The sequence below is a fragment of the Podarcis tiliguerta genome (genome assembly GCF_965153285.1).
Source record: "Podarcis tiliguerta genome assembly, chromosome: 6".
Classification (NCBI taxonomy): domain Eukaryota; kingdom Metazoa; phylum Chordata; class Lepidosauria; order Squamata; family Lacertidae; genus Podarcis; species Podarcis tiliguerta.
The window spans coordinates 2,749,504-2,763,615 of record NC_139539.1 but is presented as its reverse complement, the minus strand read 5'-3'; the positions used below and the strand labels follow the sequence as shown (position 1 = coordinate 2,763,615).

Sequence of the window (14,112 nt, the reverse complement as noted above, 5' to 3'; positions counted from 1 at the left end):
ACCACAGTGCAAAAGCTGCAAGCTGTGCAGCCCTCGGAACGCCTCGCTTGCTGCATTCAGCTGCTCGGTGCCCCAGGAATAAACAGAGCAGCAAAGAATTAGGCAAGAGATTGTAGGCCCCGAGTAAAGAAAGAGAATGGAGAGGCAGAGGCTGCCCCGATGTTCTCCTACTAGCAAGACCCTGGGGGCCAATTCATCCCCAGTCTAGCTAATGTGACTGAAATAGGGATATATGGAAAGAGATTGAGCATGTTACATGGGAAGGGACAGGGAAGCATGTGCTATTACTAATGATAACAACTGAATAAATAACATTCATTCAATTGAATAACAGTCACTCAATTTGATAAATACTTCAATGAATAACATAAATGTATAGCCCCCCACACAGGAGCATTTAGCAATGAAAGCCGAGAAGCAAGCATAAAACGTTACATCAAAATTTAAATGAAACATTCATTTCAGGAGTACGGGCATGACAACTGCTGGATTCTCCCAATCTCTTGTCCAAATTCGCTTGGCGTATAATTTTAATGTGCACAACGGGGCCACCTGTCCCGCTAGTCAGCATCCTACAGGAACCTCTGGGAGATTCTGCAAGCAGTAGGAGATAGCAATACGGAGGACTGTATGTCCTAGGAAAACTAACAGTCTGGGCCAAGGAAAACCGAATTCTGCATCTTGAATAAAAATGTCAATTAAGCCAATCTATTCCCGTGTTAGTGATGTTTTTAGTTCTATAGACTTGTTATTATTTCCATTATACCAAAAGTCTGGAATATATTACTGATGTCTCTGGCCCCCTTTTTGTCTCTGTTTCAATATTTCTAACCTGTGGTGATTCTGTTTATGCTTAATTTTGCATTTAATAAAAACAACTTTTAAAACCTCAAGCCAATCTATATGCATTTGCTTATTCTGGGGATGCCACCATCTTCTTCTGCTTATGAAGGGGAAGGCCAAAAAGCTGGCTAAGAGTTTTTGACGTCCTGCCTTCTGATTTCTGGCTTAAGAAGACTGGAACCTTCTGCGTTCCAGATGTGTGCTCAACTTCTGAGCTTCTGAGAAGATACCATGATCACACATTCAGATCTAAGCTAGGTCTGCAGCACTGAGGAGTAGACACCTGCTTTTTAAAAAACAAACAAACCAGCAACCGGCATGCTGAGTTCTACAGACAACACCAAATGTGCGGCAGAAAAAACATACCTGGCCTGCCTCAAAATACCCTCCCTGTCTCAGAATATGAAGTTTGCGTGTACGGTTATCACAGTAGCCCAAGAGCTACTAGGCCTCTTTAGCATTTGTCCTAATTCTTTTTAAAGCCGTTTATGCTAATAACCTATCACAAAATCCATTACGGCAGAGCCAGAGCAGTGTATGAGCTGCAAAAGACCACCATAAATGCATGAGGCGGTCTTAGGCAATCTACCACCTTTCCAGCTTCGGCCTCCTACCCAATTCCATTCGCCGTATTGCTTTAATACTACTGATGATGATGATCTACATCATAGGGCTGTTGTAAGGACCCGAGACAATGCCCGTGAAACACCTTTGAGCGCTCAGGAAACATTATATATCTCTTAAGTATTGCTAAGCTGTGGCAAGACGTTCCATAGGCTGAGTGGCGGAATCCTTCCTTTGTTTAAGGAGCATTTCCTTTTCATCCTGCATGGCTGGTCACTGCCTTCCTTGATGCTCATGCCTGGCCCCTCCCTTCTCTAAGCACATCTGCCATGGCCATCTCCTCTCCCCCCACCCTTCTTCCACTGATGCCCACTCTGATCCCTCTTAGCCAGTCCTTCTCACATGTAGGAGCCTGTTCCCTAGTCAGCCCCCCTCTGGGTGTGTGAAAAGGGGGGCATAGTGGGATGTGGCCACTGGCCCATTGGGGGCCTCTGTCAGTAGTACAAAGACAGGAATCTCACCGCCCGGTAGGTCTTCTTCTGCCCGGCATGTTTGGGTGCTTTGCCTGGCTCCGCCGAGCTCTCCACATGCATCGAGTAGATGATGTCAAAGAAATCTTCCACCACAGCGACGCGCTTGAGAGCGATGCCCTCGGGCTCCGACAGACCATCTGCCCCCTACAACAGCGCAGGCAAGTCAAGTTAGTCTCAGGAATGGGTGACAGAGGTGAAGAAAAGGGCTGCAGGATAATATGAGCGGAGGGAGGGAAAGGGAGAAACACAGAAACCCACTCCTGCCAAGGTCTGAACGTGTAAGGAGAAGGGGTGTCTGAGGAGGTTCCTATCAGCGCAAGGAGTGTGATATTTGCTGCTGTTGCTGCGGCCGCCACCAGAGACCAAAGCCAAAATGGGTGAGGTGAAAGCAGGAGAACCCATGAAGAAATCCCCCTCTTCTTATTTATAGCAATCTCATCAACAGACCGGGGTTACTGTTTTTTGTCTGGGCCACCTCCATCGCCCCCCTGCGGGCTCCACAATGCTGGCTATCAATCAGCAAAAGAACTGCTAGTTGTTAAACACCTGCCTTTTAATCGAGCAATTTCAACAAAGTTGCACATAATCAAGAGAAGCGACTTCCTGATATATTGAAAGAAACGTAAAATTATGTAGGATTTATTAAGTAAGCATCTACCACTCGAGCTTAGAAGATAGGTGACATATTTATTAAGGTTTTCTTCATTCTTTAATATGGTAGCATACCAGAGCCTCTCCACCAGCACACACACACACACCCCATACTCACAAAACTTGACAGATGCCCTTAAAACAAGAGCTCCTGGAGGGATCCTATTACTGACGGAAACAGCAGGATTTGTACTTGGTGCTGATTTTACACAGTGCCAAATGCAAGGACTCTTGCAAGAGACCACTGGCTTAAAGAGTGCACTCCCAATTGTTCCCTTGCAAAGGGAGCTTGCGTCCAACACTGCTTAAATGCAGTGCCAAATGCAAGTCCCGCTGCTTCCTAGCAGGGACGGATCCACCTGATCTCCAGTGATGTTATGTGATTGTCCACAGTGGTTCCCCAACGCTGTCTTTAAAAAAAGAGTTGCGCAATTAACATTTTGCCCTTACAAATTCATATTGGATTCAGTTCACGAAATCAATGAAAACTTTTGGTGATTAACCTATCAACTCTAAATCTATTTGCTAAGTGTTTTGAACTCTCAACCCCCTCCTTTAACAATGTGCCACCAGCATGAACCCTGCCCAGCTAGAAATTCTGTAGTGTCTGGGAAGGAGAGAAATAAAGGGCCTGGTAAATCAATACAAAAAAAGTATACATGTAAGCCAACTGCCCACAACTTTGTTCTGAAGTCTTAGCACTCATTGGCCAAATCTTGAAAGCTGGTTGATGGGCCAGAACATTCTCCACGTTCCTTGTAAACATAAGAGCTAGAAACTTGTTTTATGGCAAAAAAGAAAAGAAAGCTGCAATTTCGAGAAAGGTGCCTGGGTGTCCTTCTCATTACTACATAACTGGCCTGACTTGTTGGCTGGCCTGCCATTTAGAGCACCAAGTGCTCCCCATGTGTATTGCAGATGTCCAGTGTGCTGAATGAGCATGCCAAGCATTGCTCTACTAGAGAAGGATGTTTCAGCTTGCAGAAAGAGAGCTAGGGCAGGGAGCAGGCTAGACAGGTGCTTCCATCAACACACATGTGCACACACACACATGCCGTCTAGACCAATAAGCAGGGCACCTTTTTCACCTTGAGGCCAGGATCCCTGGAGGAACAGGACTGAGTCACCCTCCTCCCCGCCTCTGACCTTTCCCAGATTTCACATTCATTTTCTCTCTCTCTCTCTGACATACAGCCAAACAGTAGCAGTGCAGCTAAGCTTGGAGTGCAAGTACAGGATGCTCTAAACCAGCCACGTGGCAGCAGGACAGAAGAGGCGAATGCCACTGAGCATCTTATCTGTCTGACATAAAGGGCGCTGGCTCATCCTGGCAAGACTTGCCAAGGGAAAGAAGGCATACCTTGTTCCCTAGCTAGTTATTTGTGCCACACCCACAGCTTGTGTGCCACGAAAGCTGGTGGAAAACGAGATCTTGAAGGAATGAGGCAAGCATACTTGGTCTAAAGATTGGAAATCATGCTGTTACAGTGCGGATTTTTCAACACGCCAGATAAGGGTGCCGAGGAGCTCATAGAAAATATGCAATTAAGGTGTCACTGGCTGTCAACTACAGCTGGCTCAGAGTTTGTGCACACATGTGAGTGTGCTGTTGTCTGCATTCACAGAAACCACTCATTCACCAAAATTACACAGAATTCACTGCTGAGATGTGGTGATGGCTACTGGCTTACAATGGCTTTAAAAACAAAAGTTGAGCAAATTGATGGAGGGTGTCAACCAATAACTATTAGCCATGATATCTAAATAGAACCTCCATATTCAGCGTCAGTATACCTCCGAATACCAGACACTGGAGACAACAGCAAGGGTAGGCTGCTGCATTTATACTGTTTTTGGACTTCTCAAAGTCTTGTATTTAGCCTAATCCACAAGGGCTCTCATGCAGTCATGCAACTGCGTACACAACTACATATTTAATTACTCTTCTAACAAGCCTTTGTACTTTCACAGGGAAAGAGCCTGATCTGAAACTCTAAAGAACCACTGTCAATCAACTTAGACAATACTGCATGAAGGATGTCATCGGCCCGACATATTACAAAGGAGCTTCTACGTTTCTCCTTATGTACTTAACAAACCCTTGCTGTAACCAGACCCTTGAGAGATTTCTTTTTCAGATCAGTGCTTAATGCAAGAAATCTTTCATTTCAGTATAAAGTGAAGCAAATTGTGTCATAGATGAGGGCAAAACTAATCCCACCTCATGTTTTCAAATGGGAGCTCCTGGACATTCTCTTTCTCAGCACTCTAAGGAAGATTTGCAGGCTAGTCTTATGCAGAGTGACCTCAAGTCCAGTGACCTCAACAGACTTCAGCACACCTAACCCTTAACAGCATTGACTACTTAGCTGTATTTACATTCTCTGTGCAACCGAGAAACTTGCACAAAAGATATATGAATACTTCTACTTCTAAAAAAAGTAGGACCAGTAAAAACGCTGCCAATTTTAAATTTATTATACTGTTTTAAATATTATTTTATTAATTTGTTGTTGAATAGAGGTACAGAGTGGGACGCGGGTGGCGCTGTGAGTTAAACCACAGAGCCTAGGGTTTGCCGATCAGAAGGTCAGCGGTTCGAATCCCCGTGACGGGGTGAGCTCCCGTTGCTCGGTCCCTGCTCCTGCCAACCTAGCAATTCAGAAGCACATCAAAGTGCAAGTAGATAAATAGGTACCGCTCCGGCGGGAAGGTAAACGGCATTTCCATGCGCTGCTCTAGTTCGCCAGAAGTGGCTTAGTCATGCTGGCCACATGACCCGGAAGCTGTACGCCGGCTCCCTCGGCCAATAAAGCGAGATGAGCACCGCAACCCCAGAGTTGGTCACGACTGGACCTAATGGTCAGGGGTCCCTTTACATTTAGAGGTACAGAGAATCCTAAGCTCCCTGCCATTTCACTAGGTTATCTCTCAGGCAAGCCCATACCATGCACCAAGAGGATGGGGGATGATGATGATAGCGTCTTGCGAGTAATATTATCATGCCCTTTGTGCAGGTGTGGGCAGAAAAGAGGTCTGAACAGGGAACCTTCTGGGTTCTTAGATACCATACAATACTACCTCTGGGTGGTGAGGCAGGGTTAGGGGGACAGACAAATATGCTGACAGTTTTCCAGGCCGCTGCTTGAACCTGTTACCTTTTCTGAATCCTTGGAGGTGGCAATAGAGCTTCCAGCATCTGCACCTCCTCTATCTGCCTGCCTCTTCAACGTCTGCTTCTTCATTCTCGGGCTTATTTTCTGCCCCTCATTAGCAATTTCAGTCTAAGAGGAATGACAAAGTGTCACAAAATGAAAACAGACGGACACACGCTCTCTTAGTGTTTCCTCCCTGACAACCTAACTGACTTTAAGGCCTTGAGGGCAGGAACCCAACTTCTTTTTTTGGCCCAAGTCCCTCTGTAAATTATCAGATCAGATGCTGTTCACTTGTCAGGATCCCTCCCCTCCCACAACAAGTTACCATTCCTGATAAAAAAAATTGGTGGGTAAGAATAGCGGTCACTCAGGCTTCAGTCTTGCCTCGGACCTTAAAGACACTTCTCTAAGCCCTGGACACCCTACACATAAATCGTACCTTGCAAGACATATTTATTGTCTCTCCTTAAAGGTCTCCAGAAGATTCCACAACTAGCTAAGCCTGTTCCATGGAAGCCCAGCTATGTGTCCCCATTTCCAGCTTAGGCTGCAATCCTATCCCCTCAGCTGAGAGTAAGACCCATTGAACTCAATGCAACTTGCTTCTGAGTGTAGAAGGCTGTTAATTTGCTACAGTCAGGGTTAAATGCAGTCTCCCTGGCCCTGCTTCCTCTGCCTTTAACAGAGCCTGACATCCAGAAATTTAACAAGCTCAATTTTCCCCTGGCTTGGAAATAAGTGGTAGGAGCACTTGTTCAATTTCTATGTCAGGCTACCGTCAAAGGCTCAGGGGCAGTTTTGGGGTGGTTTTTGTTTTTTTGGTAAGGTATCTCCCCTGGCTACTATTGGAACCCATTAAACTTTCCTTCAACAGACCCTTGCAATCAGCCGTTCTCTCTCTTCTTCACCGCTGCCTTTCACATTATTTTTAAAAAACCTAACATGTCTCTCTTTTGGCTCTAAGCTGAACACACGCTCTACTTTGGCTTTCTAGTGAAAATCAACAGATATCTCCGCTGAGGCCTCTCACATACCAAACAGTGGAAAACTGCCAACTCTTGCCCAGACACTTTCTAAAACGCAACCTATAAAGGAACTGCCCAGCACCCAAATTAGTCCAGCCTCCTCTTGCCCCACCCTCTCTAGCTCCCATCTGCAGCTCAATGTGCAAGTGTGAGACCTTTTGCATTATACAAAAATACGTAAGAATTCAGACATCCCCATGACTGGCATTAATCCGGGTAGTTTTGGGCAGCACATCACCATAGCTGATCCTGGGATGGCCAGCAAGCCTCAAGCAAAAGCCTGTGTGCTGGGTGGCTGTAGGAAGGGTGTTCTCAGGCATAGCACTATCATTTCCTGGATGGAGGGGCGGCGGAGTGGATTTGAGTCCCCCTCTGCATGTAGCAGCAGTATCAATAGGCTCCATACCAACAGCAACTATCCATTTTGTTTATTTATGGGAAAAACGTATGGACATCTTTTTCACTTGCATTCCCGAAAGGGGAATATTTTGGAGGGGGAGGCTGGGGGGGGCTTCCTTCCCTCTCAGCTCATGTGGGCAAATTGTGGGCTGCTTGGCTCTTGCAGAACCATATGGGGAGTGAAAACACTACGAGAGTAGAAATGGGGGAACTCTGCCACAGATTATTAGTGCTGAGCTGCCCAAAGCCAAACAGTCTTAAGGACTACTACTCCGAAAGGGAGCGCAAGAGCACGCGAAACTTGGAACCCCATCACTTCCCTTACAGCAAAAAATCCAAAAAGCACAAGACCTCCCAACCAACTATAATCGTGCAACCTCAATTTGCCAGTTTATGATGGAATCCCACCCGAAAACAGCAGCTTCCTAGAAGCGCCGGCCTCCAGCTCTCGTATTCTTTCCCTTTCATCTACACTGCCTTTCGCATCTTTCCATCTGGCTGTTTCTTTCTGTTGCAGCCCCTCCACTGCCAACACAGAACACGCTTCTTCTTTCCACCACCCACAGGCTCCACACGCACGCAAATGTACATATTATATATAATCACCAAACCTAAACTAGCATTCAACTACTTTCACATTCGTGGCTTCCCTCTGGGCAGGCATGTCCAAGAGGGAGATCTACTGGTAGATCATGGGGTGTTCCTGGTAGATCTCTGGTCCGTCAGTTATCTCCTTCTCCCTCCCCCAAAAAGGGGGAGGGGAACCAACTGCCAGTTTTTTTAATACTATGAGTAGATCGCAGTTTATCTGGAGTTGGATATCCCTGCCACTGGGGAACAATGGGCACTCGCTATATATATGTTGTTGTTGCTGTTTAGTCGTGTCCGCCTCTTTGTGACCCCCTGGACCAGAGCACACCAGGCACTCCTGTCTTCCACTGCCTCCCGCAGTTTGGTCAAACTCATGTTAGTAGCTTCGAGAACACTGTCCCACCATCTCGTCCTCTGTCGTCCCCTTCTCCTTGTGCCCTCCATCTTTCCCTTTTCCTGGGAGTCTTCCCTTCTCATGAGGTGGCCAAAGTCTTGGAGCCTCAGCTTCAGGATCTGTCCTTCCAGTGAGCACTCAGGGCTGATTTCCTTCAGAATGGAGAGGTTTGATCTTCTTGCAGTCCATGGGATTCTCAGGAGTCTCCTCCAGCACCAGAATTCAAAAGCATCAATTCTTTGGCGATCAGCCTTCTTTATGGTCCAGCTCTCACTTCCGTACATCACTACTGGGAAAACCATGGCTTTAACCATACGGACCTTTGTTGGCAAGGTGATGTCTCTGCTTTTTAAGATGCTGTCTAGGTTTGTCATTGCTTTCCTCCCATGAAGCAGGCGTCTTTTAATTTCGTGGCTGCTGTCACCATCTGCAGTGCCGCCATATATACATACATACATACATATATATATATATATATATATATATATATATGGTGAGGGAATGGCGTTTCAATTATAAAGGTGACCCCACCACCCACCCAAGCGTGTCTACTCATAAGTAAATCCCCAAGTTCAAGGGAATAGGAAATGCGCTTAGGACATACACACTCCCCTGAGAGTCTGCCCCACCGGGCTCACTTCTGAATAAACAAGCCTAGCCTCCCTCACTTGCTATTACAAGTCTTTAGGCTCCAGGACATGGCAGGCAGCTGAAATGGCTCCTGTTTCTTGCACCTAGACATGCCCTGGATGGATTCCCCAGTCGCCTCCGTCCCTCTCTTTGCTTCAACACCCTACGTCTCACCCTACATTTCCCCTCCAATCAGAGAATCTTAGGAGTGGGAAAGGGACCCAGGGGTCAACTAGTCCAACCCCCTGCAATGCAGGAATCTCAGCTAAATCTAGGCTGACAGCTATTTGTACCCAGACTCCATTTCATTGTGAAGGAACCAGCATGGCTTGGGCGGAAGATGGTGCACATTGAATTGAGGAATCTGGCAGGCCCACATCTGGCAGGAAACCCAACGGATGGACTTGGTGTGAGGAAGAAAATAGGCTGAATTGCATGCAGGCTCCCAAGGCGATAAATTAAAATACGGCAGAAAGCGAGAGGCATCTTGAATGGCGACATTTGTTTCACTGCTACATGCAGACCGTGGCAGCCATTGTGGGTGGGTTTTTTTTGGGGGGGGGGCGCACTGTTCAATTTTGGACTTATTATTATATATTTATTTATACCCTGCCTTTTTTCCTGATAGGGAGTCACTGTGAGAACAAGTTGCTGGGCTAGGTTTATTTTATAATCTTGTAATTTATGCGATGCTCGATTGTTAAAAACAAACTAACAAACAAGGGGGAAAGCCCAATCATCTCAAAACAGTTTGCACATGTATTTCCTGATTTCATAGAATTTATACACTACTTGATTGTTTAAAACAACAACAACTCAAAGTGGTTTACAAAGATGGGCTGATCCAGCAGTCTGGCATTATTATTATTATTATTATTATTATTATTATTATTATTATTATCAGCCACCACTAAGGCGCAGTGATTGAATGCTGTACCACACGGAAAAATCCAGAACCTGTAGGAAACCTTATCAGTTTAAAAGTACTTCATTGGGGTTTTTTTGCTTTTTAAATACTGTATTTTATCATTTTAATTTTTGTGCGCTCCATAAGTAACGTGCACTATTACGCTACAGTCGTAAATTAACTAAAATAAACTTGAAGCTGAGGTAGAATGCAACAGAAAATGCTAGCGTCTCTTGGCGTTTCTGGAAATGTCTGCCTCTTCTGGGACGCCAGTCCCCTTGCAAAACTCAGGCTGCTTTGCACATCAAAGACAGGGACCCGGCAGCCATGTTCTTTAAAGAGGGCTCTTCTTTTTTAAAATAAAAAATGGCAGCTATGGTGGTGAGACCACGCTTCCCAGAAAGTCATCTGGGAAAATGAGAAGCTGCCTTTACCTCACACCCCGCCATTCTTGAGGAAGAATGAGCTGTGCGCACTCTGAGGAAGCAGTCAAAAAAACTACCATGGTAGGCCTCCTTCAAGGTCTAGCCAAACTGTGGCGCAACAGCGGCCATTTTCATGACACAAGCAACCAGCCCCTTTGCCAGACGATGGGCAATCCCCCATTTTGTTCCCCCTTCCGAATCTGAAAATTGGAGGGGGCAATATTCACCTTGGTTTATAACATGCCATTGTGAGGGGGGGGTACATTCCCAAAACAATTTACTTTAGCTACCCCAAATATCAATTTTTGAAAGATAACAAGCTTAATAAATAATTTAATAATAATAATAATAATAATTAAACTGCTCCATTGCACAAACTGCTACGGTAATTGAAAAAGCAATTAATTGATTGATATTTTTCCTTGTATTTATGGGCCAAGGAGGGGCTCGCTCAGCCTTTGCCGAGCACAAAAACGTGAGGGAACGACAGTTGCTCTGCAGGACCAATGTAAAACAAAATATTATTCATGACCCGTTTGTTACATTTTAATGATTTTTTACTTATTTAGTGTTTCATGTTGTCCACAGCCATTTTTCTTTTTTCTCTCTCTTGTTTTAAGCACTTGCTTGCTTAAAGCAGAATGCAATGCAACAAGCAGATACCATCTTGCGAGTGCAGCACTGCAGCATTACGGCACCGCGGCCTTTTCCGTCCTCCCCCCGCAACCTCCAGCCATCTCCCCTGCTCAGGCCCCAAAGCCTCTTCTTCCCCTTATCCTTTCCTCCCAGGCAGCCTTCTCTCTCCCTCTCGCCTCTTTCCTTATCTTGTATCATGACATTTCACGTTTCCCCAATAGTCTCGCTTTCCCCCTCCCATTCCCTTCCTCCTAATGCCCCTCTCATGCATTGGGGAGGCAGGACGTAATGGAGTATTGTCCCGGAGGAAGGCACGGCTGGCTGGCTGGCTGGCTGGCTGGCAGGATTGCTTCACGCTGCAACATTTTGTTGCAGGTCCTGTTTGCCATGGCCTTTAACAGATCCCGACTGATGCTCAGCTCTGCATCCCCCAAAACAAATGCTCCTCTGAATTGGACTCCTTGGCAGGTTTTGAATAAACATACAAACTTTTTATTGGTAACATATATATAGATAAATTAAGGATCTTTACAATTTTATAACATGCAGAGAATAACATGTGTTGAAAAACCAGAGAGAGGAGCTGGGGAAAGTCTGGGGAGGGCGAGGGGAAAATGGGGGGGGGGGGAATGAGAATGATGTCTTTTTGATGGATTGTTATTTTGAAATTCCTAATAAAAAAAATTACAAAACAAAACAAATGCTCCTCTTTCAACCTCACAGGCTGACCCTTGCCTAAACTGGCTGCTTTTCTCCGACTGACTGCCCCGCCATGCCACCTTTCTGCAACTTAGCACCATCTCACAAGTTAGCCACTGTTCTCTCCCTCGTAGGGAGCTGCCACCTTGCCCCAAGGTTACATACGCAACCGCACATTTCCCTTCTTGTCTCTTCACCATAAGTGTGGGAGGATTAAACCCCCAAAAGTGTTCACCCCACTTGTTGTCCTAGTGTATGTGTGAGTTATCACGGGGCACAAGGCACACATGTACACAGCACGGCACACATGTGGGGTGCAGGGGTGCTTTGTGAAGGCTGTGCGTTAAGACTGCAAACTGGCACTATTTTGCTGGATGGGACTGATAAAGGCACACATTCCTTGATCTACCCAGCTTCCGCACATGAGGTCCTGCCAAAGCAGAATGTAGGCACTCTGCAAATGCTCAATGGCACCTGACAAATTCACACACACCGCCTTCCCTACTTCCCCTAAAGTAGTTGTTGTTGTTTAGTCGTGTCCAACTCTTCGTGACCCCATGAACCAGAGCACACCAGGCACTCCTGTCATCTACTGCCTCCTGCAGTTTGGTCAAACTCATGCTGGCCTCTTCGAGAACACTGTCTAACCACCTCGTCCTCTGTCATCCCCTTCTCCTTGGGCCCTCCATCTTTCCCCACATCAGGGTCTTTTCCAGGGAGTCTTCTCTTCTCATGAGGTGGCCAAAGTCTTGGAGCCTCAGCTTCAGGATCTGTCCTTCCAGTGAGCACGCAGGGCTGATTTCCTTCAGAATGGAGAAGTTTGATCTTCTTGCAGTCCATGGGACTCTCAAGAGTCTCCTCCAGCACCAGAATTCAAAAGCATCAGTTCTTCGGCGGTCAGCCTTCTTTATGGTCCAGCTCTCACTTCCATAGATCACTACTGGGAAAACCATAGCTTTCACTATCCCATGTTTATGCTCAGAGCCACCTTGTGATATAGGTTAAACTGGTAAAAAAATGTCCCCCAGTAAATTTCATGGGTAAATGGGGAACTGAATCCAGGTTTCCCCCGTCCAAGGGCTCGTCCACACTCGTCCCAGCACTTTCCCCCAGGGATACCCAATCCTTACTGCTGAATCGGAGCAAACGTCAATCAGGTTTCCTAGTGTTTGTTTCAATTCAGTGGTAAAGCGGGAGTTTCCCCAGGAAAATCAGCGAGGCAAACAGAAAACCTCTCGGACCCATGTTCTTTAGGCAAGTCGAGTCTGAAACATTCCACTGTTTCTTTGCCCTGATGGGTTTTTCCCCCCACCGTTCTCCTTGGTATGTGAGGGGAGAGAACTCTGCACACGCTCAGACGACAACAGCCATCCCCAACTTGGTTCTCTCTGGATATTTTGGGCTACAAATCCCATCAGCCCCAAACCAGTACAACCTAGAGGGCGCAACACTGAGAAGGCCGGCCTAGGGTCAGATAATGTCTGCAGACAAATGTGACAATCTTACACACATGTGGTGCCAGTTCCCCATTCTCCTGCATTACCAGTTATTCCAGTGCCTTGTTTTTCCCTTCCTCTTGAGTCACCAGAGTGCCTCCAACAAAAAAGCACTCTCCTCCCCTCAGTGATACCAGTGTCCTATTTCCTGTTCCCAAGTGGGTGGTACTCACAAATCCTCCTCCTTTTCCCTATCCCAGCACACACATTGCTAATTCCCCACCCATCGTCCAGGGTATATGCTCCCCCTGCCACCGCCCCCAGGGCAACCACAGTGCCCTCCATTGTTGGTTTCCCCCCTTATAGCAGGAAAATCCCATTTCTTCCCTTCCAGGTGTTAAACTAGCATACTGCAGCTAGAAAGGCAGTATTATCACCAATGGCTGCTGCTGTGAACAGACCGCTCTGTCCCTGTCTGTGTACATTTCGGCTCTGCATTAAAAAAAGAAGACTTGCAGATCATGGCTTTGGGCCCCGTGTCTAGCAGGCGGAACATGTTCTCTGTACCCATCTGCCAACTGAGAATAACGCTTTGGGCATCTGACGAAGCAGGCTCTGGTCCATGAAGGCTTGTGCCAAAATACTTTAAGGTGCAACGAGAGCAACAGATTAAGAAGCCTGCTGTCCCTCTGGAGAGAAGACGGTGTGCGGAGCAAGACTGGGGGAGATGGGGATCAAGCAGACTTTCCCATTGGACCACATGCTTCACTTGGAGGTAACCCCACAGGTCTAAAGAGGGCTACTCCTACCTGGGCTTAACCTGAACAAGGATTCAGTAACAGAGAAGACCAGGAGCCTCCAGCCCCAAATATGGCTGGTGCAGAACTTAAACCCCTCTCCATCTCTTTGGGTTTCCTGCCCCAAAGCTCCACCACCCCTGCTTCAAAATTTTCCACTGCGTGTCAGAGGCTTTGGGGAAAATCTATGGGCAGGAAAGTCATGGCTGCTCCTCTGGAGTCCTAGACCTGCCAAGGCAGCCTTCGCCACCCTGGTGCTCCCCAGATGTTCTGGACTACAACTCCCATCAGTTCCTGCCAGTGTGGCTGCACTAGCTGGGGCTGATGGGAGCTGCAGTCCAAAACCTCTGGAGAGCACCAGGTTGGGGGAAACTGAATGAAGGTTGCAGTTATCTGCAGCCCTTGGGCCTAAGATATATCAGAG

At 46.7% G+C, this 14,112-nt stretch overlaps 1 protein-coding gene across 6 annotated transcripts in view; it reads right to left on the bottom strand.

The window, feature by feature from the left end:
• Positions 1-14,112, bottom strand: part of NOL4L (nucleolar protein 4 like) — a 146,011-nt gene that overhangs the window by 97,350 nt on the left and 34,549 nt on the right. For 2 of the 6 annotated variants that reach the window (XM_083447399.1, XM_083447397.1), the window contains exon 2: positions 1,929-2,084. In XM_083447399.1, coding sequence (XP_083303525.1) covers positions 1,929-2,084 — 156 coding nt within the window. Of the gene's footprint in view, positions 1-1,928; positions 2,085-5,749; positions 5,876-7,784; positions 7,804-8,826; positions 8,993-10,681; positions 11,060-14,112 lie in introns of those variants that run through there. The other 4 variants (XM_083447401.1, XM_083447403.1, XM_083447402.1 and 1 more) reach the window with 4 other exon arrangements.